Source organism: Trematomus bernacchii, unplaced genomic scaffold (assembly GCF_902827165.1).
Source record: "Trematomus bernacchii unplaced genomic scaffold, fTreBer1.1, whole genome shotgun sequence".
NCBI classification, from domain to species: Eukaryota; Metazoa; Chordata; class Actinopteri; order Perciformes; family Nototheniidae; genus Trematomus; species Trematomus bernacchii.
Window position 1 is genome coordinate 1,817,127 of NW_022987767.1, and position 25,940 is coordinate 1,843,066.

Here is a 25,940-nt window from a genome sequence, read left to right on the forward strand (position 1 = left end):
GCATGTGCAGCGACTTGGTCATTATGGGGAAAAGAACACCCGCCTCGCTGCACATTATCCCTTACTTATTCGTTATGTATGCACCATGACATCAAGTCAAATTCCTCGTATGTGTAAACTTACCTGGTAATAAACCTGTTTCTGATTACCCAGAATTCCATTGTGTAATTGTCTAATAAAAATATATCGATATATATCTTGCAGAGTCGATATACCGCCCAGCACTCGGATGAACACTTCCCTCGTTATGATATCCTCAGCAGGGACAGGATAATGAGGGGGGGGGGGGGGTCAGTGCTGTGTCTCACTCACCGTCAGAGCAGCACATGTTGACGATGATCTCTAAAGACGTCTGCTGGGCCGTCAGCAGCGCCGTCGCCTCCCTCAGCTCCGCCTGCTGCCTCTGGAACAAGAGAGAAAGTCAGCATCAAAACACTCATCGTTAGCATCGTTAGCATCGCTAGCTCCCAGTCTGAAGGAAGAGATCTATCTCTCTACAGATTAACTCAAACACAGTCATGTCCTTTTTTTTTTATAACTGTGACGCAAGGGAAGGGAAACCTGCATCGGGGTGTCAGAGAAAGAGCAGAAATGTGTTCTATAACTGCGTATCAGTAATATCTTTTAAATAACTTCTCTTGTGAAAAAACACTCAGCATGTATAATAAAAGTATAACAGGGGATTTTCGTCGTCCCCATCATGTCAGCCCTGGTCTCAGGGCTCTGGCTGGGACAGCTCTGTCTCACAGAGGTCGAGTCTGGGGGACGTCAGAGAGCCTGGAGCCCCCAGCTGAACCCTAAAGTCTCCCCCCCCCCCAAAACCCTACAGTCTGTCTGCTCTGTCAGTGCAGATAACTTTTCAGGATGACTCATACGAAACCTTTTCACCTGCCGTAAACAAAAATAACTGCTTTGTCGCCACAAACACAGACGTCAGTTCACGTTCTTTATATTTACAGAAATTAAAACCGGGGTAAACTCCTTATAGAGCAATTGGTAAATCATTTTTGGACATTAAGTCATGTATGACACTTTTCGACTGCACTTTGGAAATAAAAGTAAGAAAATAAATGGATGTAGAAACTAGTCCTAAACGTTGAAGGTACGGAAAAGGTAGCAAAAGTATAAATTGCATAAAGATTAATAAAATCATGAATGAATCCAAAATACCCTTCCTCTGGCACTGAATGAGCCAATCACAGGCCTCCTGTGTTGTGTAACGGCTGCATCACATCCCATGCACACCTCGTCTTGTTTACTTCCCATCATGCACTTAACCATTATACATACAACACAATTAAGAGGGGAACTTATACAAGATATTAAACATAAAATAAGATAAAGATTCATTAACCTGTTAAGCCCCGAGCCTGTTTTTCAGGCCTCAGGCTCGAAAATGACATTCCCAGAACAAATGACTATAACTTCACTTCTAAAAGGGGAAAATGAATAATCTTTTTTCTCAAAGCAATGATAAACCTGTGAGTTGGATGTAGATTCTTTTATTTTAAAGTAAATTCAGATTGAACATAGTACAAAAATGTAAATTATAGTGTCCGTCCAAAAATAAACCATTACTTATAGTGAAAACCACCCTTGAATGATGGGATAGTAGACTAAAAGCTTTAGGAATCCAAACTATAACATATAATAAGTACCCTGTATCAAGATTGATGCAAAACAAGTGACATTTGACCTTTTTAGAGAGGTTTAGCAACAAAAAAAACACTTCTGGGGTCATTTGGGGTAATTTGCCGTTTCTCTGGAACCCATTGGTCGATTTTGATGATTGACACCTCTTTTGAACCGTTAGAGCCAATAGAATCGAAGGGGAAGTTCCACATACACACACGTTACCATTGAGAAGTGAAAGCTATGTGCACGCAGTCGAAAGCAATGTTATGCTCTGAAAACTGAAACCTAGGCTCAAACTAGTAAATATGAAGATGGATTATCAGGAATCATTTCAAAGTGACACAGACACATTGGATTAAACAATGAGGTGTGTTATTTTGCTTTTGGTGTAGTTTTACTTTTTTCTCATCTACTCTGCACAGAATAATATATTTGATGGAGTTTAGATTTTGTCTTTATCTGTCAGTGCAGATAACTTTTCAGGATGACGCATAAGACACCTTTTCACCGGGCGTAAACTGGACCCTTAAAAATAACTGCTTTGTCGCCACAAACACAGACGTCAGTTCCCGCCACATCGTATATTTCCAGAAATAAAAAAACTGCTTATCAAGAACCTTAGTCATTTGTTTTTGTCAAATATGTCAATTTAAAAAACAACAACACTTAAAATGGTTAAAGGTCCCATGTCATGGCCATTTCTACTGATCATAATTCCATTGTTGAGGTCTACTAAAATAGATTTATATTGTGCAATTTTCCAAACTCACATTGGTTTCTCATACAGCATCTCTGTATAGTATGTGTGTTCACTCTCTGTCCTAAACGGCTTGTTGGAGCTCCTGCCCCCCCCCCTCCCTGTGAGCCCAGTGGCCGTCTGCGAGACAGCGAGACACAGCGAAACCCAGCCCGAAAACACACACACACCCGCAGCCTGGCTGGGAGTTTGTGTGTGTGTTCAGGATGGTTTCGCTGTGTCTCGCCGACCCCACACCAGTGAGCCAGCTCACACTGTCCCGCTCCTCGCAGCAGCGAGCCTCGCAACGTCCCGCCAAGTGTGTGTGTGTGAGGAAGTCCGCAGATTGGTCCAAACGTAACGGCTCCGCAGACGTAACTATACCCGAAATACGTCACTGTACCCATGAAGTAAACAATGGAAAAAGAGAAATCTCCAACGAGGCGTTCTGGGGCAGCATAGACAGGTCTTTTCTGTGTTAGAGTTTTATTCGCTACAGGGTGTACTTTGAGGGTTTGTGACTTTGCAGACCGTTTACATGCAGAAAAACCTTCATAACAAGGGGACGGGTAATAACCGGAAAAGCATGACATGGGACCTTTAACCTATTTAAAGTGAATGTACTTGCAGGATTCTTTATTTTTCTTAATTTGTATTTACTTTAAAGATAACATTTATTGTCAGCTTAATCAAATGTTATGCAAAGTTGTTACAAATTGAACTGGTGTCCTTGAACTTGAAATCTGGACTCCATGATCTTTCCTGAAACAATACATTATGTTTGATCCGGGGGTTAAACTCCTTATTTAACTTTAGGATTGTCTTGCATATTCTGGTATTTTATTTGTCTTTCGTGGATGTTCTTGTTTATTTCCTTATAATAAAAATGTATGCATGAAGAGGAATAGGATATAAACAAATAGCATCACATAGAGAACTATATGGAATACCGGTTCAAAGCCGTATTCAATGTTTAGTTCAGATTAGCTCCACGTCAGAAATGATCATGCTTGTCATATGTCTATCTCCATAGAGGCTGAATCATCATGTTAATCACATAGCTATCATATGCCTAAAACAGTCCTGATGCTCTTCTAGGTAATCATACATCCTGTCATGTACACAGCTACAGTTGGGATACCTTTGTTGTCATGTGTACTCTGATATTAGAAGAGTACATTCAGTGTTTTCCCAACAATAGAGAACAATGTTAGAGTCACTACTTACAGGTAAAAGGTCGGAGAAGTCGTTGTAAAAGTAAGAAAATAAATGGATGTAGAAACTAGTCCTAAACGTTGAAGGTACGGAAAAGGTAGCAAAAGTATAAATTGCAAAAAGATTAATAAAATCATGAATGAATCCAAAATACCCTTCCTCTGGCACTGAATGAGCCAATCACAGGCCTCCTGTGTTGTGTAACGGCTGCATCACATCCCATGCACACCTCGTCTTGTTTACTTCCCATCGTGCACTCTAACCATTATACATGCAACACAATTAAGAGGGGAACTTATACAAGATATTAAACATAAAATAAGATAAAGATTCATTAACCAGTTGAGCCCTGAGCCTGTTTTTCAGGCCTCAGGCTCGAAAATGACATTCCCAGAACTAATGACTATAACTTCACTTCTAAAAGGGGAAAATGAATAATCTTTTTTCTCAAAGCAATGATAAACCTGTGAGTTGGATGTAGATTCTTTTATTTTAAAGTAAATTCAGATTGAACATAGTACAAAAATGTAAATTATAGTGTCCGTCCAAAAACAAACCATTACTTATAGTGAAAACCACCCTTGAATGATGGGATAGTAGACTAAAAGCTTTAGGAATCCAAACTATAACATATAATAAGTACCCTGTATCAAGATTGATGCAAAACAAGTGACATTTGACCTTTTTAGAGAGGTTTAGCAACAAAAAAAACACTTCTGGGGTCATTTGCCGTTTCTCTGGAACCCATTGGTCGATTTTGATGATTGACACCTCTTTTGAACCGTTAGAGCCAATAGAATCGAAGGGGAAGTTCCACATACACACACGTTACCATTGAGAAGTGAAAGCTATGTGCACGCAGTCGAAAGCAATGTTATGCTCTGAAAACTGAAACCTAGGCTCAAACTAGTAAATATGAAGATGGATTATCAGGAATCATTTCAAAGTGACACAGACACATTGGATTAAACAATGAGGTGTGTTATTTTGCTTTTGGTGTAGTTTGACTTTTTTCTCATCTACTCTGCACAGAATAATATATTTGATGGAGTTTAGATTTTGTCTTCATCTGTCAGTGCAGATAACTTTTCAGGATGACGCATACGACACCTTTTCACCGGGCGTAAACTGGACCCTTAAAAATAACTGCTTTGTCGCCACAAACACAGACGTCAGTTCCCGCCACATCGTATATTTCCAGAAATAAAAAAACTGCTTATCAAGAACCTTAGTCATTTGTTTTTGTCAAATATGTCAATTTAAAAAACAACAACACTTAAAATGGTTAAAGGTCCCATGTCATGGCCATTTCTACTGATCATAATTCCATTGTTGAGGTCTACTAGAATAGATTTATATTGTGCAATTTTCCAAACTCACATTGGTTTCTCATACAGCATCTCTGTATAGTACGTGTATTCACTCTCTGTCCTAAACGGCTTGTTGGAGCTCCTGCCCCCCCCCACCCTGTGAGCCCAGTGGCCGTCTGCGAGACAGCGAGACACAGCGAAACCCAGCCCGAAACACACACACACCCGCAGCCTGGCTGGGAGTTTGTGTGTGTGTTCAGGATGGTTTCGCTGTGTCTCGCCGACCCCACACCAGTGAGCCAGCTCACACTGTCCCGCTCCTCGCAGCAGCGAGCCTCGCAACGTCCCGCCAAGTGTGTGTGTGTGAGGAAGTCCGCAGATTGGTCCAAACGTAACGGCTCCGCAGACGTAACTATACCCGAAATACGTCACTGTACCCATGAAGTAAACAATGGAAAAAGAGAAATCCCCAACGAGGCGTTCTGGGGCAGCATAGACAGGTCTTTTCTGTGTTAGAGTTTTATTCGCTACAGGGTGTACTTTGAGGGTTTGTGACTTTGCAGACCGTTTACATGCAGAAAAACCTTCATAACAAGGGGACGGGTAATAACCGGAAAAGCATGACATGGGACCTTTAACCTATTTAAAGTGAATGTACTTGCAGGATTCTTTATTTTTCTTAATTTGTATTTACTTTAAAGATAACATTTATTGTCAGCTTAATCAAATGTTATGCAAAGTTGTTACAAATTGAACTGGTGTCCTTGAACTTGAAATCTGGACTCCATGATCTTTCCTGAAACAATACATTACGTTTGATCCGGGGGTTAAACTCCTTATTTAACTTTAGGATTGTCTTGCATATTCTGGTATTTTATTTGTCTTTCGTGGATGTTCTTGTTTATTTCCTTATAATAAAAATGTATGCATGAAGAGGAATAGCATATAAACAAATAGCATCACATAGAGAACTATATGGAATACCGGTTCAAAGCCGTATTCAATGTTTAGTTCAGATTAGCTCCACGTCAGAAATGATCATGCTTGTCATATGTCTCTCTCCATAGAGGCTGAATCATCATGTTAATCACATAGCTATCATATGCCTAAAACAGTCCTGATGCTCTTCTAGGTAATCATACATCCTGTCATGTACACAGCTACAGTTGGGATACCTTTGTTGTCATGTGGACTCTGATATTAGAAGAGTACATTCAGTGTTTTCCCAACAATAGAGAACAATGTTAGAGTCACTACTTACAGGTAAAAGGTCGGAGAAGTCGTTGTCTGCAGCTATCCCGTTCTTCGTGTGTTTAGGCTCCTCCTCCTCCTCGATCATCTCCTCCTCCTCTCCTCCGGCAGCCTGCTGCTCGCTCTCGGGTGCAGCATCGGTGTTCCTCTGATGGAGCTCCTCTGCTTCTCTCAGCTCAGGGATCAGCGTTCCTGCGTCCAGATCGAGGCTCTGAGAGAGAGTGGAGACCACGGCGTTCAGAGCCTGAGCCTGACGGGCCGACGGTAGACTGCTCTTCAGGTTCCATAGAGTGCCTGAGACACAGCAGGGGAGAGAGAGGAGGCATTACAGGGTTATCAGGAAATATAGAAATCCACAAAAGGATAAATATCAGGAAAATGTACTTCAAGTATTAGGTAGAACTACTCGTGGCAGAACAAAACTCTAAAATATATTACAAATGAAAAAGCAGCAAATCTTCCCATTCAAGAAGCTGGAAATGTGAAATGTTAATTTTTTTACTTTCACTTAACTTTGCTAGACTATTACTTTACTAAATACTTAGAAAAATATACCCACTCATTGTTTAACATACAACAATATAATGTTGAATAGTTTAATCTACATCAAAGGATCATATTTTAGAAAGTTGTACTAAGTGTTGTGTTTAAAAATCGGAATTTAAAATCCAATCCAATTTTATTTACATAGCACTTTAAAACCTCCAGACCAAAGTGCTGCACAGAGAGATACATAACATATAAAATCACACAGCTCAGCTCACAAAACATAAAAATAAGTATAAAATCACATAAAAGATACGAACACAAAACAAACCAGAATAAACGTAACAATTACAAAATAAAAATAAAAACAAGCATATAGTAAAAACAATAGACCACAGAAAGCAAATAAAAGCAACAATCTACTTGTTTACGAATGCTAAGGAGAAAAGGTGGGTTTTAAGACGGGATTTAAAGTAACAACTAACTACATTTGTATCAGAAAAAACAAGGAAGTTAAGTTAAAAGAACAATATTTCCCTTCAAACATTATCAGGGTATTAGTCTGAAGTGGCACTGAAAGACAATACTCAAATGAAGCACAAATACCTCAAATGTGTGCTTGAGTACAGTACTCGAGTAAATGTACTTTCCAACACTGATTTAATTTACTAAGGTGTCATGTGGACTATTGATACTATTCATTTCTTCACTAATACTCAGAGATGTGGTACCTGCAGCCAGGGTCCTGAGCAGTGTGTGAGCCATGTCTCTCTCAGGCGTCAGCAGCACGCTCTCCACGACTCTCAGCACGGCGCTGTTGATGCTCCGCAGCAGCTCGGGGTTATCCTCCGTCACCGTGTGCAGACAGTGGGCTGGACACATAGAGAAAGAGGACAGAGTTACCAAGTGTTTTAGTACACTACAGAAACACATTCAGTTTGAGGTCAGACTCGCCATGGACCTTGCCTACTAACAATGGGACTAATTTCTTCCGAAGGTTATTCTAAAATGTGTTTTATGGCATGTATCTAAACTGCAGAATTGCCAGACATGTGTTCTTACAATGATAAATCCCATTGTCTTTGTACATTGAAATTGTGTGTAAGCTGATCATGATTACTAAGTAAATGCCCTGACAATACAAATACAATGGTAATGCATTTAGTTAAGAGTTTAAGTTAAGACATTTTTATTTAAGGACGCCTCAAAAAGGTGTGCAGCACTGACTCCAATCATTTGAAAACCTTCAGATAGTAAAAACCAAACGAGCATCAGTAATAGATATAAAACCACTAAAGATAAAAAGAGGTGTGGGCTGCTATTTCACATTTGAAGTATATAACAGTTTTTACCTTAGAACAGATCCCAAATAAGAACAGATTGGAGAACGTCAGAGTCTAATTTAACGGTAAATGAGAGTTGTTGGTGAATGAGGCTCAATGGTATTAATATGTATTTGCGTGTCGAAGCCCAGTGTCTGCACAGTAATGGCTATTATAATACATTTGTAATGTTTTGATGTCAATGACCGTTCACACGTCTCCAGTCATTGCTGCCTCACATCACAGTGCTGGGAGAGGAAGCTGCTTTCACACTCTGTCATTACAACAACATGTTTTACCACATTTTGCATAACGTCTATAAATAATATCATGTGCAATGTGTGGCAGAGAGAAAGGAATTTGTACTGAGGACTTTTGTATTTGTTTTTGCATGAGTCTCTGTATGTCTTTAAAGCATGTTGAGCCAGGCCCTGCTTACATACATGTTTACTACCCATTAGTCTGCACTGCTGCGTTTCTTTGCCGCATTGTGGCCTGCTGTCTATCACAGGAAAGAGAAGGTGTGTTGCATCACCCACATGTATGCGTCCTCTAGTCCGTGCACAAGACACAAGGGGGCCAACACATAAAAACAAGTGCTAAATAGCACCATTAGAGGTCAAAATCTCCACAGGGAACCTTTAAATTGATCTAAATGTCAGTACAGCTTGGAGGTATGTGCACTTTATGAACCTGTACAGTGACTAGGGATGGGTACCGAGCCCCGGTATTAAACGGGCCCCGGAGCTGAAAAGACCGTGGTACCGTTAAGCTCCGACGTTATCGGTCTTTTTATCGGTACTGGAGACATTTAAAAATGTCATGTGTATTATTGCTACACAAACATTATTGTGTTTTAGTGTCGCCAACTCCGTTTCTAAGATGCAAAAAGACAAACAAATGCGTCTATGATGTATTTTCGATCTTTCCAATCCAGACGAGAGATCTCTCTCCCCCGTCTGTGTGCGAGGGGGCGGGGCAGTTTACACACACGCAGCTACTACATGCAGCAACACACACGGAGATGGCGGAGAGAACTAAGCGCTCCGAGGCGTGGTTAAACTTTACCCGTCTCGATGTGGACAATGCTCGTTGCCAAAAGTGCAATAAGAGTTTAGCATGTAAGGGCGGTAACACGAGCAATTTGTCTAAACATTTAGCAAAAGTGCACCACATTCAGACGGAGAAATGCACCGGGTTCGACTGTCTTTCTAGTAGCTCTGTAGCCACATCCACGAGTAACTTTTCCACGTCAGGTGTTTTGTATGCTAGCAGCAACACACGGAGTTAACTAAATTATACAAACATGGGTTAATGATTAGAGGTAACTGAGTTATTTATTTTGTTAAAGTGTCAGCTATTCTGTTTACAATTCTGTCATCACATTATTTAATACCATCAAAAGAAACAACAGTGTTTTACACTGTTGTTTCTTTTGATGTGAAATATTATGTATTTAATTTATTTTGTTTAGTTAATTTACCTTTTTTTCTTCTTCAAAATAACCGATAAGAGTACCGTTAAAGGACCGGATCGATAAGCGGTATCGATAAGAGTAGTAGTACCGTTAAAACCTTAACGATACCCATCCCTAACAGTGACTTTATGTCCTTTTGTGATATTTGGATAAAAGTTGAGGTTCCTCATGACTAACACATCTTGCCCAAGTAGGATGTCAATCAATCAAATGTTATTAAAATAGCCTAATATCAGTATTTACAAATGTCTCAGTTGGATTTGCAGAATGAACCACATCCTAAGACCCATGGAGCACACAAGGAAGAAAAGACCCTAAAAAGACCCAATCAATGGGGGAGAAAATGGATAAAACCTTAAAAAGAGCAACTGAGGAGGGATCCCTCTCCAAGGACGGATAGACATGCAAAAGATGTTGTGTGTACAGAATAAACAACATCATAAAATGACAACAAAGCCATCCATATGACAAAACAATTATGGAACAAATCAGAACTAGATGGATCCAGGGGGAGGTCAAAAAGCTTCCAAGTGCGGCCAAAACAATAACTTCGGCGCACACCTTTATAAATCAATTATGACTACAAATGAACGGTACATTAATGAGACATACCCGCAGATATGGCCAGCTCCATGTTGTGTTGGTGTGTCTCCAGACACTGCACCACCATGTCCAGGAGACCCGCTTTGTTGAAGACAGACAGAGACTGGCTGCTGCTCTCACTAGAAAAAACAACACGAGGAAAAATAGACATAAGATGGGTAAGAAATGAGAAATGAGACATAATGTATTATATTTGTTTGAATAATGATAGATAATGGCAGTAAATGTGTGTCAAAAAGCTGGATTGTGACTATAAGATGAACTAAAAATGCAATGTTCTGGCCTGGGGTAGAAAAAAAAGTATAGTGCAGCTCCCGGGGGAGATTCTGCATGCAGCTATAGTTGTAGCCCGTCAAAAAGAAAAAGGCCATTGTGCATGCTCGGTAAAACCTCCCTTGATAAACAAAAGGTTAAAAACACAACCCCTTGTCTTACCACAGATTCCACAAAAGGTTGACGGCCTCGTTGGCCACGTCCTCCGCTGCATTCTTCTTCTCTTTCAGCACAGCAGCGCTCTCAAATCCTGCACAGCTCTGAAAAGAAAACAAAGTCTGTGCTGCAGATCACAACCAAACCACGGGTCAAACAGCTTCATCGATCATCCTCACATGTACAAAGTGTTAACGCTTCATGATGAAAATATAGGTCATTATAATAGTGTAGGGATCTCATATTTAAGTCTTGTGCTCTGATGTACGGAGAGGACAAAAGTGTTGCCTTACAATCATATGGTAATATTGTTTTTAATTTAACAGAGCTTCAATATTGTCACTAACGTTGATACTGATCATTAATACCACAATTTATCCCTTTAGATGTGTGTTTACTTTGCTACTGTTGTTGTTTTTAATTACAGAAAACACAACAATTATTTAATTTCTTCATATTAAATGCTTTGGGGATTTTTGGTGGGCCATTGTCAAGGATTGGCAACTACAATGATTAAATGTATCATTGATATTTGAATATTATATGTGACCTGCTCTATCGAAATCAGTTGCATCGACCAGAAGACACATTTTGAGTTGTATCCACTGTTGGAAAGAGGAGATTCCTAGCTTTCTAATGATATCAGGATTGTTTTTGTACTCCAAATATTAAGCAAATTATGTCACATTATATAATGACTGTCACCGAGTCATCATTTTGAGAAAAAGGCCTTCAAAGTTTCTTCTTCTCTGGAATCCATCGATCTGATTGATTATTAGCGGCTAATAAATGATCAAAGTAGTACGGAGGGAAGATATTTTCGTTTGGATTACTGGTCTGGGGGAAGCTCGGGGGTGTGTGTGTGTGTGTGTGTGTGTGTGTGTGTGTGTGTGTGTTTGTGTAATTTTGCGTTTGTGTGTATTGTGTTTGTTTCCCGGGGAAAACAGTCACGAGAAATGCCTGCTGTGACGTTAAGTTACTCCGTTCTCCGCTTGTAATTATTCCGTCACAAGCTTCAAAGTTGTATTTATCATCTGAATTTGCCGAAACAAGTTTAATATTCTGAAAGACAAGACTTTGTTTAATTGAAATCAGATGAAAACAAACTGTAACAGACCCTGCCGTGTTATCTATGATTACTATACGTCACATATACAACCTTAATTGAGTAAATCATTGTTTGTACCAACATCAGTTCTGATCATAACCAACAAATATGAATTGTTCTCATCATTTAACAGTTAAAATTAAAAAAACTGAAATATTTAATTATTTTCTGTATATTAAATGCTATGGGGAATTTCAGTCTGGGGTATGTCAATGGTAAGCAACAGCAAAGATGTTGATGCACTGCATTTAAAATACAGAGCTGCAACGCCCCTAGTGGAAACCAAAAAGAATTGCATGTCATTTTCTCCATATCGCAAACATGAAAGAAATGGCACTATATGTTTGACAATCTGGTAAAAAATTCAATACAAATTGAAGCAAGGGCTTTCATTTTAAAGTCTGATATTAAATAGCAATGTTTTTGTACTGCAATGGTAGCATACACATTGATTCACAATAGTATAGACTTATTATAGGAGCTGAGGTTGAAAAATGTAAAAGCATCCCTGTCAAAATGTAAACTACACGCTTTAAGACAGACCTATCAGACACTATCAGATTATTCTATCATTTTGTTCTATCTTTTTATCTCATTCCTGCAACTTATTTGCATAATTGTGTCTATTGCACTGTTTAATTGCACTTTTAAAAAAAAAGTAAATTGTATGTTGCATTGCTGGGAGAAGATTTTCATAGACAGAACGAGCCTGTAGCTATTGTGCAAAGGACAAATAAAGCCGTTGAAGATTTTGAGTCCAACGCTGGTCAATAAGTGCGAGTGTGGGTGCAGAAATTCTCACTTAGAAACTAAAAAAATAAACCCCATGTGCTGAGTATATGGCGGCAACAGCTGCTGAGGAGGAGGAGGAGGAGGAGAAGAGCTGAAGCAGCGTCTCACCTCTCGGAGCAGCGCTGTCAGAGGAGTCATGACGTCGTGCTTCACCATGTCCTCACACACCTCCTGACCGCCGCATGCACTCAGATTCCTGTCAGGGAGAGACACACACACTCAGAGAGACACACACACTCGTGGTTCAGGGGGAGAGTTGGCTGTTTGTGTTCAGGCGTGTGTGTTGGTGTAAGAGAGAGAGGGAGAGGGAGAGCTGGGGGCGGTACGATGAGCGAGCGTCTGATTTAAATATCCAGGGAAATCGTTCTGACTTGAGGTCAACTGGAGGACAGGAGACAGGACGCTCTCTGATACAAAAACAAGAGATGTCTGTGAATCAGGATCTGAAATCCTTTTATCCGTCCCACAGAGGGGGGATTTTACATTGTTAGAGCAGTAACGGTATAGATAGAGACAAAAAGTAACCACTATTAAATATCTTCAAACACAGAAACGCTTCTGCTGTCGCTGCTGGTTATTTGCTGTCTGTCTGTTGTGTCCGAGCCTCAGGTTGTTGTTGTTGTTGTTGTTGGCCCTGTTCCCTAACATCCTCCCCAACTCAGAGTTCCCGTTAGAATATTTTTTTGCCGGTCAACATGTCCGTTAAAGTTGAAATCTTCCGGACAAAAGTAGAAAAGTGCCGGTCAAAGGTCTTCTTTGTTATTTATTGAGCTTTTAAACAAATTGATATGATTCGATATTAAACAAACTAATTCTAGTAGATTAACTACATTATTCAAAAGTGTACAGTAACTTATAACACGGGAATAATAAACGGAGCGCTCTCTCTCCCTCTCCTGACAGCCCGTCAGTATCATGCAGCTCGCGGATCCAGTAATGAGTGACCCGACAGTAAAACTAAACATATCTATAACTAGTTTAGGTAGTTTGAGAGGTAATTAAAATAGCTACGTGTGATGTTCTAACCTGAAGTGTGTGTTTTGTTCCGCTCACCGCTGCAGGGGATCATGCAGAGCTGCGTGTCGACTCGTCAGCAGCAGCTGATCTCTCTCTCCCGTCAGATTAGACTTTACTCGCATTTATGTCCATATCGATCAGATCTAGCTAGTTCTAGCTAATGATATGACTACCTGCTTATTAAAAGACACCTAAACAATAAGCGTCGCTATGCACCCGGGTGAGGCCACAAAGTATAGCGCAGCATTATGCATTTGTTTACATGCCCACCGGAACCCCGAGGCATTACCAACAGATCAACGCACAATCAACCCATACAGGACACTCTTTCTCCACATTAAATGTTAGACATTAGAATTGACTATTTTTGTCTGTCACATACTCTTCTTGTCTGTCACATAAGTGGCGCAACTGATGCGGTATTGCGCTAAGGGAAAATTATTTTGACCGGACATTTTGACCGGAGAGATTTAGATTTGCTGGTCTTCAGCATATTTTACCGGTCATAGTCCGGTAATTACCGGCTAACGGGAACTCTGCCCCAACTATGTGCAATATATATATATATATGCCTTTAAAAACTGTGCAATATAAACCTGGCTGCTAAATCCTCAGAACTGTTACAGGATGTGTTTTTTTGTAAAATGTGTAACTTTTTTTATTATAATTTCTTTTTTTATATTTAATACTTTTGTATGCATGCTTCTTACTGTAGGTAACATTAAGCTGTCTTTGGCTCTTTTTCTGCTGTAACAATGTAAATGTCCCCTCTGAGGGACTAATAAAGGTATTCTGATTCTGATTCTGATGTTGTCTTTCTTTTCATTAAATTGTTAATAAGCTCAATAGTAATAAAAAAACATTTTTTTTAAATTGACTGGAACCACTCCCTTTTGTCTGGGACACAAAATCTTCCTGCAAACGCTTCTGCTGTCGCTGCTAGTTATTTGCTTTCTGTCTGTTGTGTCCGAGCCTCAGGTTGTTGTTGTGGTTGTTCCTAACATCCTCCCCTCCTCACCTGAGTGCCCCGGCGGCCGTCTCCCTCACAGCCATGCTGCGGTCCAGCAGCATGGGGCCGAGGCGCCGCACGGCGTCCCGCTGCAGGAAGCCCGGGATGCTCTGGCTCTGCTGCACCACCCGGGAGATGCTGGCACACGCAAACTCCCTCACATCTGCATTGGAACTCTGCAGCTGGGGACACATGTTTCAAAAGATTAACATACGTTTATTTAGACGAAAAAATGTTAAGTTCTCAGCAAAAATGTGTAACAACTTTACAACAAAAGCCTAAATGTGAGTCTTAAGAGGGAAATCACACGAGTGTAATCTATCAGAAAATGAAAGCTTGCTTTTGGAAAAAATATATTTTAATATCATATCATTTGTTTTGTTTTCAGAAAATCTTGGTTATACACTTTTTTTTTTACATTTGCAAAATTGTAGTTCTGATGCTTTTTTTCTTTTTAAACTCTAGTGTCTATTTTGGTAGATGGAAACAGCACACACATGTTTTAACAGTATCAACCTTAAAATATAAACCAAAGCTGATGTAATACATGTTTACTAAAAGTATTTGAGTTAAGCCCATGAAGGATTCCCTCCCTGTTTTACTGAAAGGTCTGCATGCATGACAAGTGACAACCATGCAAGGATGTAACATAACTAAACAGCTGAACAAACAGTTATTTCAAGAGGTGGGAAGTAACTAAGTACATTTACTCAAGTACTGTACTTGTACTTACCTTTTTATATAATAGTGTTCTATTATCTTCGTCCCATGTATACTTTACTGTAACAACGTGTATTTCCCCTTCGTAGGACGAGAACATGAATTCTGATTGTAAACATTTAAAATATAAACCAAACCTTATATAATATACCTTTACTACAAGCATTTGAGTTAAACCCATGAAGGACTCCCTCCCTGTTTGATGTGTTACTGAAGTGTCTGCATGCATGTCCACAATGCAATGATTAAACATTAAGAAACTGATAAGCAGAGAGTAATTGTAGTGTTATATGAATGGTCATACTTTCTCCAGGAGCTCCGCAGCTGGACAGTCGTCCTCCCCGGGATCCTCTGCCTCTTCCCCCGCCTCCTGCACCGCGTTCACCGGCAGCCCGACCGCGTTGAACTGCGGACGTTTAAACTTCGTGGTTTTACTTTTACCCATTTCAGTCCTTGTGAGAGCACGACCTGCGTATATAATGTTGTTTCAGTCCCACTTGTTGGTAATTTAGAGACACAATATCAAACACAAACTACAGTTACAGCCTGGTGGAGGCCATGTGGAAGATGTGCCGTGAAGTGGTTGTTGCTAACAGAAAGCTGAGAAGATGTCGCAAAAACAAAAACCAACCCTACGCAACATTGCAAACGTAAATCCATAGCAACAGGTGATTCTATAATAATAATAATAATGAAAATCTTAATAATTATAACAATAATAATAATAATGATAATAAATTATAATGATATAACGCAGTTCATAAAAGTAAGATGAATAATAATAGTACAAATGTTTTTTTAAATATTTAAATTAAATACATTTAACGTAATTATATTGTTCATAATGTATTTATTAGGATAAAACCAAAATAAATGGTTTTATTTATTTTGGTTTTAATAAAATATTAAAACCAAAATAAAAAAAATCCCTATATCTTATGTCATTCTATTATTCAGAATGTATTTATAAGAATTAAAACCAATTCAAATAAAGGTAAACATTAAAATCAGTATATTTTAAGTTATGCTATTATTTACATTTAATAATTAGGATTAAACCTCAATAAAAATAAATACAAATGTTAAAAAACATGTTGTCATTGTTTTGTTTAAATGTATTTATTAGTATAAAACTCGAACAATTAATTCACAAGGGGGTCCCATCATATATCTCATTCAATACATAACCAATTATACAGTGGTGTCAAACTCAAATACACAGTGGGCCAAAATTAAAACATTGGTACTAGTCGAGGGCCGGACTGGTTCAATGTTTATTGCAAAACGTATTGAAATTAACTTATTGCACATATTAAACCTGGAACTAACAAAGCTTAAATCATTGCCTTTAAAAACAACATTAAACATTAAATAATCAGTTGCATTCATTTCTTATGGCTCTATCTGCAGCTTTTCCAGAGTCATTTCTTATGATTACATTTTTCCACAGGCCAACAACAGCTTCAAAAAAACAATTCCCCTCAAAGCAAAAAACAAACATGCCCTGTTGTCGCAAGAAAAAAAGTGCAGAAGGAAACATCCATTGAAACTCAGTGTGCTGCTCTGTGATGCTAGTTCAGATACTTGGCATCTCATCTTGGGTGCAAGTTCATCAATGTTTGGGGTCAGGCTCTGAGCTGAGGAGACCCTCAGGATTGAGTGAAGGTGCAATATACCGGCGGGCCAGATCTAATAGTAATTCGAAATTATCCTGCGGGCCGAAATTAAATCCGGGCCTTGAGTTTGACACATGTGAATTAGACCAATTAAATTAAAAGATATTACCATTGTTGCTGCGATTGTTAGTCTGTGCCTCTATTGTAGGAATGCACTTAATATGTTATGTATTTAACAGCAGATACTGCATATATCAAATATACATTTCTTCTGGGACAGTAAAGTCTGATCTTATCTTATCCATATTTGCAGCATGCACCTTTACATCCATAAAAACTGCAGCAGCATCAAAACATTTCTTGGTTTTGAAAACCCAAATAAATCACATACGCAGGGTTTTCATGCAATATGACAACAAAAAGGGAGAGACAGTTTCACACCTGAAATATTTATTTGGTAAATAACTTTAAAAATAGAAACAATTAATTAAAATACATGCTCAACATTAGAAACAGAAATTAACACATCTGAGCGTTCATCTGCAGTCAGCACAGCGACAGTGTTTAAAAGGCAAAATCAGGTAATTTCTTCTTTCCTCCAAACGCATGATGAAGAGCCTCAGAAAGGACTAAAGACACGGAGTGATCAGCGGATAGAAACAGAGACATCGGACGCCACACTCCAGCTCAAGGTTACTGGATGTTCGGTCGTGGCTTGAGTATAAGTTTCCCCGTCTGTAAGAAGAAGAAATAGCTGTTAAAACTCGCAAACATATATGTTGTCAGAGCACACTACGAAAGTAAATTACAAACAACGAACAAAGAAGGAGCTGGGTAATATTCCCGGAAAAACTCGCAGAATCTCCAAGATAAAAGTATTTGTCTGCAATTTAAACGGTACAGCTACAAAAGAAACAACTGGACAAGGAAACAACTTGAACATTTTCTGAGACTCAATTGGAAAAATAACTTGGGGAAAATAGTGGGTTTATTTGTCAAGGAACCACATCTTACAATATTAGTTTTTTCTTGTGAATTTGATACTTTAATCTCAAAGAAATTCTGGGATTTATGATTTTGTAATCTCATAATTATCCAAGTTTTGTCTCTTAAATATATGATTTAAATATTGTATTTTATGAAGTAAAAAACGTGGACCTATCATTTTAGGCAATAGCATAGGTCTCAGATATATACAAATATATAAAAAACATGTCTATGAAGTGTTTTGTTCAAAATACCAAACAGATCACTCATTCTAGCCATGCCTCATATCCCTCTATTTCACTTCCTGTTTCAAAAGTGCTGATTTGGGGTATAAAGCTTTAAAAATAATCGCTAACAAATAAAAAAGGAGGGGTCTGAGCTCATGCGGGACCCGGCAGCTACTGTCTAAACTAAATACTGCCGTGATGAAACGCCATATCATGGATTATCAAGGATTATTTCTGAAACAGTATGGAGCTCAAAGGCTTTCTCTCTTGCCGGTTATACCACAAGGTGAGTTCCTTTTTATTTCCTGCTTCTTCACACACATGCTCTCCAGTACAGGTTAGCTCTGAGTGTTAGCGATGCTAATGTAAACACCGACCATATTACATCCAAAACAGTCAGGCATTGTTTCTGATAGCGCCGTTTCTGATAGGGCCGTGGGTGTGAAGCCAGCCTACATTTCCGATATTACGTCATATCGGACGCAAATCTGGATCAGCTCCGTTGGACCCCCGTTTTTAGAGATTTGGGTACGGAGGAAAAGAGAGAGGGTTTTGTTTTCTGACGCTGCGTGAGTTCCCCGACACACCGGGGACACATATTTATGTATAAAAGACATCAAAAAGTGCATTTTGCATGATAGGTCCCCTTTAAGTCAGAATGATTTTTCTGGATATTAAAATCAGACAGTCGCTCATAGTGCCGCTCCCTCTCTCTTATACTAACACACCCTTTTATAATAACTATAATGACCAAAAATATAAGACAACAAGTCAAAACATAGAAGAGATTTGTTAACTCACGTCGTCACAGGACATGTTGTACTCTGCTAAAACCGTCCGACAGCGAGCAGCAATACTGACAGGGCAAAAGGTTAAAGATCTGAACGTGTGAGACAGAAACTTGAACATGGATGATTCAGTTCATTAACCAACACTTTTCTGGCAATATCCTGGGATTGGATGAGCTGGAAGTTTAATTCTGATAAAAAGAACATGCTACTTTATTGTAACTGCAACAGACAAAAGGATACATTGATGGTGCCACCACTCGTTTGTGTATGCCAGCGAAGAAGAGAGCTATAAGAGTTATACAGCTGATGGTGAAGAAGGGATGATTCCACAGTGACGAAAAAAAAGAGACCTGCAACACAAGAGCAACAAAGAAACATAAATGATTAAGTCAGTAAAACATCTTTCACTTTTATAGATCTGATCTATAGGGAAAATAGAAAAGCTTAGTTTACTAATACTTTTAAAAAAATGTATCGGGTCCCACGAAAAAAGTATATAAAAGGAAATAAATCTTTATTTTAACTGTGGGTACTGTAATGGCGCATTTCCACTGCAGCGCGTAGCACGGTTTAAGCGTTTTACCCACTAGGGGTAGTTCCGGCTAACGGGTACTTTTTCACAGTTTTTCTGGCCCTCCAAAATCGTGGTTCTTTCCGGGCCAACAACCGGGCTGAATATGCTAAACTAGTGAGAGAATCGCTGGCAAGGGGGCTACAACTACAACAAAATCAACATATTTGACCGTGATTGAATTGTAATACACATTTCAAAATGATGCCGAAGTAACAACATACTGATACCAGTTAGTAAAAACCATGAATTAATGCTTTGACAAGTCTGCAGACAGATGGCAGGAGAAAACACTTTTAAAATGCGTGTTTTCTAAATGGAGATCGGCTAAGCTAACGCAGTATATGCTCCGACCGTCCACACTCACAACAACGGCCTATCCAGACATAAATAAAGCAGCGACTGTATTCACCATGACACAGACAGTCTGTGGTTTGTACTTGTTTAACTTCTGTCTAGTTTCTGAACAGATATGAGGAGCTGTGAGCTCTGAGTGCTAACAGCTAATGTTGGTTTTGTGTTTCGCATTGAAGATGACGTCACAGCTCCGGCTACACTGCATTACTATAGTTACTGCCCCAGTCCTAAACTGTAATGGAAACGCAGCATAAAGTGAGCCTGGCCTACCAAGGCCTAACTATACCGTACTAAGCCGTGCGAGGCCCTGCAGTGGAAATGCGCCATTAGTGAGTCTAAGCATTTTCAACCTGAATCCTATCATCCAATGTGGGAAGTTATAGCATAAAACATTCCCCTGCATTCTGTTTATTGAGCTTTTCCGCATAGTAACTCTACTGAGAGCTTACTTGAAGTACAGTATGTCCTCATGTTTCATCAGACTGCGTTTAAAAGCAGGAAGAGGCATCTCCAAATTCATTGGAGCAACATACTGTACGAATGAAGCAAGCTGATTCTCGATGATGAAGAGCAAAATGTGATTTAAACACAACATTTGACCAAATACATGATGGCGCTAAACCTCAAACTCTTTGATACTTTCAGTAGACATTGACTCTACTTTCTCTGTAGTCTGACATTTAGATTAGATTAACCTTATTTATTTGTTGCTGATATGTAATCCACAGCTGCAGAAACAATAGTCAACTGATGATTACATGTTTAGTCTCAATTCTTTACTTCCTATAAGAAATACAAAAAGCTATAATGCTGTAAGCTGAATAGTTCAATAATAAAAGCACAAATGTATATTTACGATGGGTCTTCACTTTAAGCCATAAATATCTATATACACTTTTATTTTGTCCACTGATACATACCTTCTGTGTGTCCGGGTCTATTAACCAGTTCCACGCCCCAGTAGCCGTACACACCGACACTACTATCAAAATCACTGAAACAAGACAAGAGAACGTTTTTAAATAAATTAGAAAATACTTGGTTTTTGTCAAGTATTTAGTTCACACAGGCTTATGCAAAAATAGGCTTAAAACGTGGTTATTTCATGTAGACTATTTATTTATGAGGTACCAGACAACATACTATATTGTGATATAAATAATGATTGACGTAAGCAATTAGCGTTTTTAAGATTTTTGCCAAATCACCCAGCCTTATCCACATCAAGTTGTATGTTTGTTTACTTGTCATTGGTGCCTTCACATTCATTGTAATCGAAAACAAGGTTTTGGCAAAGAACATATAGGGGTAAGGTTTACTAAATAATAGATGTTGATGAATAAAAGGTATGAGGTGAGTTACTTACTTCTCCACCTGCCTGTTGCAGGTTGCAAACAGGAGACATACTCTGTCAATCTCCTCTCAAAGGCCTTCAGGTCTGAAACGAAAGTGGAAACAATGAATGAAAAACATAGTATTTGGAAATAAAATCATGGCTGTATGGCACACAAAAACAGCTTATTTCAGTCATGTGACATTACTGAATGTCAGCCTCAACTTTAAAGCTCAATTTGTGTCACTTTCAGTGGTGTAAAGTAAATATGTACACTTACTCAAGTACTGTACGTAACATTTTCTACATTGTACTTCGAACTCACTACAATTCAGAGGTTAACCATGTACTTGTATTCCAATACATTTATTTAATACCTTTAGATACTTGTGAAACATAAACAACACGTAAATAAGACTTTAGTTACACCTGGAGTAAGTTCACAAGACACCCTTTTACTTTTACTAAAGTACAAGATCTGAGTACTTCCCACTTCTGCATGTCCAGTCCACGCTAAACTTGAGCTAATACAGGAGCATAACGTGACAAAATAAGACTGTCAAAGATCCAAAACGTTATGTACTGTTGTTACACTTCCTGTTGGTGAAACCTAGCTGTCCATAAAGCTACATCTCGCTTAATATAAGCTAACAGTCTGAATAACAGAACATGTGTTAGCTAACGTTAACACCAATACAAACAGCTGCTATAGGTTGAGCTAGCAAACATGCTAGGTGTCGTAAGAAGACTAGCTAGCTAACTCAACGTTACATCTAACTTTGTATACCGTTCTTAAGACGTTTGCTTTGTTTTTTTTCGCTATGAGGTTAAACCTAATCGGCAGCAATTTAAAAATGTGATTTAGTTTTTGTCTTGGTTACCTTCGGCCTGTTCCAAGGAGTTCATATCTGAGCCTTTAGTCCCAGCAGCCTGCTGTTGGCTGCACCGCTGCTTCCCCCTCAGCTGAACGACAGGCCGCGTAAGCCAATCAGCGTTTGCTGTGCGTGCTCAGCTCTAATGTGATTGGTGTAAATCAAATAAAGGGTGGGACAAGAAGCGGAAGTCCCGCCTCCTGCCCTCTGGTCCAATAGACCTTCAATAGGCAACAAATATACTTGTTTATTCATTATACGCTAAAAAATTACAAATCAAATTGAACAGAAAATAAAATATATACAATTATTACAAGTATATGTATACAGCACATTTCAAATACAAGGCAATACAAAATGAAACAAGCTTTAATAGAATAATACCACAAGTACAAGAATAAAAGATAGAATGCAGTATCAAAAATCAATAGTTATTTAATTATAAAAAGCAGCTGCAAAAAGCTCCATCATCAGAATAACATCTCAGTCTTTCCTGATGTAATGTGTTAGCCATTTACTTCAACAATAAAGCATAAATGGGTACAGAGTCCACAAACACAGGACTTTTGGAAAGTATAGAGGGATTTTTTTCATGATAGGATTAATTTAAGTTCATTTAATGATAGATATTGCTTCATGGAGTTTAGAGATAAAAATGTTGAGCGGTTTTCTAAAAAAGGTGTCAGGTTTGCCTACAAGAATACGTCATCACATGTCATTTGTTAGACACTTTTATCCAAAGCGACTTACATACATTCAGTACTGTGGACAATCCCCACAGGAACAATTTGGGGTGAAGTGTCTTTCCCAGGGACACAACGACATGCTGACTGCAGTGGGACTCTAACTTGCTACCCCCTGATTCAAAGTCCAGCACACTATCCACTGAGCCACAGCCTCCCTATTCATCACTATACCTCTCTATTCAAAGTGCTTTGCAGAAAACATTTAGGTATAAACATATAGTGTAACAGGTATGATTTAGTACATTGATTTACCCACACTAAAAGCTGAGCTATCCACATTTTAGGAGAGTTTGGGAACAGAATATGTGTATTTTAGAGCAGTGGTTCTCAACTGGTGGGTCGCGACCGAAAAGTGGGTCGCGGACCCGTTTCGAGTGGGTCGCAGATGTGTGTTTTTGGAAAAAAGTCAAACTTTTATTTTGAAGGCCCGATTTTCTAACGCTGTGCATGCAGTAGGCGTTGGACTGGAAGTAACGGAGACCATAAACGGTTTTGAAAACTTCTGTCACGTAGTGATCATCTTCTCAATAAAACATCTTTGCTGATGTTTTTTCGAGTCTTCTGGCCAATCAGAATCAAGATTGTCGCCGGAAGTCCCCGGAGAATAACTTTGCGGTAGAACTATTCAAACTAGACAATCCCCCCATTCTGCGGTTGGGTTTTCAGCATGTGTGCCTTTCTATGTTATACAGTTCAGCTTTGATTCCATTATCTCATTAAACATTTTTTAAAAGCATACTTTAGTTCTGTAAAGGGATATAAGGGATATATGCACTGTACTTCAGTTTAATTAATATTGTATGCTGAAAAGCGTATATATTACAGCACGATTTTTTGTTGATTAGATTTGAGTGTTTCAAAATTTCAGGTCGCAATTTATTGAGAAAGGAAAAAGTGGGTCCCGAGGCCTGACCAGTTGAGAACCACTGTTTTAGAGTGTGTAGCAGGTTTTGTTGCTTACAATCTGCAGTTTCTTCTGCAGCTTTATATTGAACTTCTCCAGAAGAACTTGCTCTTTCTCCTCATCTTCTATGTTTATCAGGTCGAAGACATCGACACCTTCCTCTGGTTTGAAGGTGACCTCGCTGTAGGTCCAGCCCACAAGCGCTCTGAATCCTGTCGCTGTTTGCAGAGACACGATGGATTTATTCATGAACAGCGATTTAGGATCCGTCTGAAGTGTGTTGTTTGCTTCGTAGAAATGCTCAACCTCTCGAGGCTCCAAGGTAAAGCAGTATATCGCCCTCGTCTCCTGCCTCTTCACAAGACTAGAATCAGCAAAGTCTGGATTGAGAACCTTCGTCTTTCTGCTCGTCTTCTCCAGAACCCACTTGTCTCCCTTGTCTAAGAAGCGAAAGACGCCCGCCGCCTGATGCTGATCCTTTCCAGAGACGAGCTCCATGGGCTCCGAAATCTGGAAAGAAACCCCAAAGGCCACATCTGCTATATAAGCCTTTCCATCAACGACGACTTTGTGGATGAGATGACTATCGGTGGGGGTAAAATTCATTTGTGCTACTGTTGAAAACTCTGGAGGACAACCTGGTAGTGTCGTAACCCATTTCTCTCAGCACCCATCCAAACAGGGAGTTGTTCTCGAGGCACCAGCCCCCCCGGCCGCTCCTCACTATCTTGTTGAACGTGAACTCCAGGTCCAGGATGTGCCGCTCTCCACAGTGCATGCTGAGGTTTTCAAAAGGAACGGACATGACGTGCTGTTTGTGGATCAGCTTCAGTGTTTCGAGATCCGGTTTATCAAAAGAGCCTTGAAGACCAATTCTTTTGAAGTATTCCTCCAAATTCATCGTGCCTGTAAGACACAGGATGGTTAATAATTACATATGGCCAACTTAATGCAATTCTACAGCTAAAATGAAAAGCATGTATGATGACCCTGGTAGAATGGTCTCTTTTACTCCCTTTATTGAACATGTGAGGGTCTATGTATGTATGCTTTCTGTGTTTGACAATGTCACAAATAAATCATATATAAAAGCATGTATGTAGTTATGTTTTCTTAAATAATGTCATAAACAGATACAATCATAGATAGATTTAAAATTGGGGAAATGTTTTGTTTCGTTTGCATTGTAAAAACACATTTCTGACAAGTAACCCCTCCTAGTGTCAAATATCTGAAATGTGATATGTCACATTGGGCTTTAATGGTAAAATAACTCTTATTTATAACTTAATTAATGAGGATGATTTTTTGGTTTAAATTAGTTTGAACATTCTTTGAATTGAAGAATAAAGAATATATTAACTAAATATAATTGAATCAGCTAAATTAACTGAGCAGATCATATTTCTAATTGTGCATATATGTCACTCCGGGTTTACTGTGAACGTTTAGGGTTAAAGTCCCGATGTTGCATCAGTGTCACAGCGATGTTTGTCTCATTTGTTTCATATCAATTTGATCAAGACATGTTTCCACAACAGTTTAAATGTAATAAAGGACATGTTATGTAAGCATTTTAATTCTTAAATGGCTTGAATTTTACCTTTAGCAACAACAAACAGGCTTTCGAAATGTAGCTAGTTCGGTCACATGTGTTAGTCTGGCACATGGACATGTTGTTATGGGAACACAACATCACATGACCTGGACCATGACCCGGACCATGACCCACCAGACTGTTCAGTGTGTCACTTAAGGACTTCATGAGATAAAATAACGGCTAAAGTTGTATAAGGAACTTTCCAGAACATTTAAAGTTCATGTGACACCCGTGTCACGTTGGGTCCTTAATGATCATATATTACAAATGTGAAGTGTATAAGAGTCTGACATTCTGCAGCAGGAAATATGCAGGAAATGTTTACCTTACCTTGGTATGTGTTGAATGTTCAAACGATCAAAATGGTGTCTTTTGAGGAAGCACTGTAACTTGCAGGAGCAACTTAAGACAGTTCGTTAAAGTTATAAAGTTTGTGAGGGATTCTGAACTGGATGTCCTAAACAAAACGGTTCAACATACCGAGGATAGCTTTGTGTTTTCTGGCTCAACTAACCCTATCAAACGGTATAGGCGGTCCTGAGACGCTGTTATCAGGTCAGCCGTCAGCCCAGAGAACTCCTCTCAGTCTGGGTGAGGGGCGGGGTTTGCAGCATTTGACCAATCACCAACCGAGCGTCATGTTTCAGAAATTAAGAGTGAACAACTAGTTAAACATTATACATCCATGAGATAAACACACGCAATACAGGCTGAGAGCCACAAAGTTTGAAAGAACAAAATAAATCTTCGACTGTGTGAATGCATTATAAACAGATTTCAATTACAGTTATCTTTCAATCTAGCTTTTTATTCATAATGTTTTTAA

General features: G+C 39.1%; 3 protein-coding genes across 3 annotated transcripts in view; all 3 read right to left on the reverse strand.

Moving 5' to 3' along the window:
- heatr3 (HEAT repeat containing 3) overlaps positions 1–15,692 on the reverse strand; it is a 29,804-nt gene extending 14,112 nt beyond the window's left edge. The window contains exons 1-8 of the mRNA XM_034148449.1: positions 15,415–15,692; positions 14,400–14,572; positions 12,473–12,560; positions 10,471–10,568; positions 10,045–10,154; positions 7,365–7,505; positions 6,158–6,441; positions 313–403 (exon numbers count right to left, since the gene is read on the reverse strand). Of these exons, the coding sequence (XP_034004340.1) occupies positions 313–403; positions 6,158–6,441; positions 7,365–7,505; positions 10,045–10,154; positions 10,471–10,568; positions 12,473–12,560; positions 14,400–14,572; positions 15,415–15,555 (1,126 nt within the window). The 5' untranslated portion in view covers positions 15,556–15,692. The remainder of the gene's footprint in view (positions 1–312; positions 404–6,157; positions 6,442–7,364; positions 7,506–10,044; positions 10,155–10,470; positions 10,569–12,472; positions 12,561–14,399; positions 14,573–15,414) is intronic.
- A 1,467-nt stretch (positions 15,693–17,159) lies between these two features.
- Positions 17,160–21,986, reverse strand: cnep1r1 (CTD nuclear envelope phosphatase 1 regulatory subunit 1). The gene is made up of 6 exons (XM_034148437.1): positions 21,874–21,986; positions 21,026–21,097; positions 20,580–20,653; positions 18,972–19,081; positions 18,742–18,796; positions 17,160–17,461 (listed from the first exon to the last, which is right to left on the reverse strand). Exons 1-6 carry the CDS (start codon positions 21,896–21,898, stop codon positions 17,420–17,422), a joined length of 378 nt encoding a protein of 125 aa, XP_034004328.1. The 5' UTR covers positions 21,899–21,986; the 3' UTR covers positions 17,160–17,419.
- Positions 21,987–23,484: 1,498 nt separating this feature from the next.
- Positions 23,485–25,680, reverse strand: LOC117496705 (arylamine N-acetyltransferase, pineal gland isozyme NAT-10-like). The gene is given in 3 exon segments (XM_034148438.1): positions 23,485–24,108; positions 24,110–24,420; positions 25,445–25,680. Coding segments are annotated over 2 exon segments (873 nt in total). The 5' UTR covers positions 24,416–24,420; positions 25,445–25,680; the 3' UTR covers positions 23,485–23,541.
- Between the last annotated feature and the right edge of the window lie 260 nt (positions 25,681–25,940).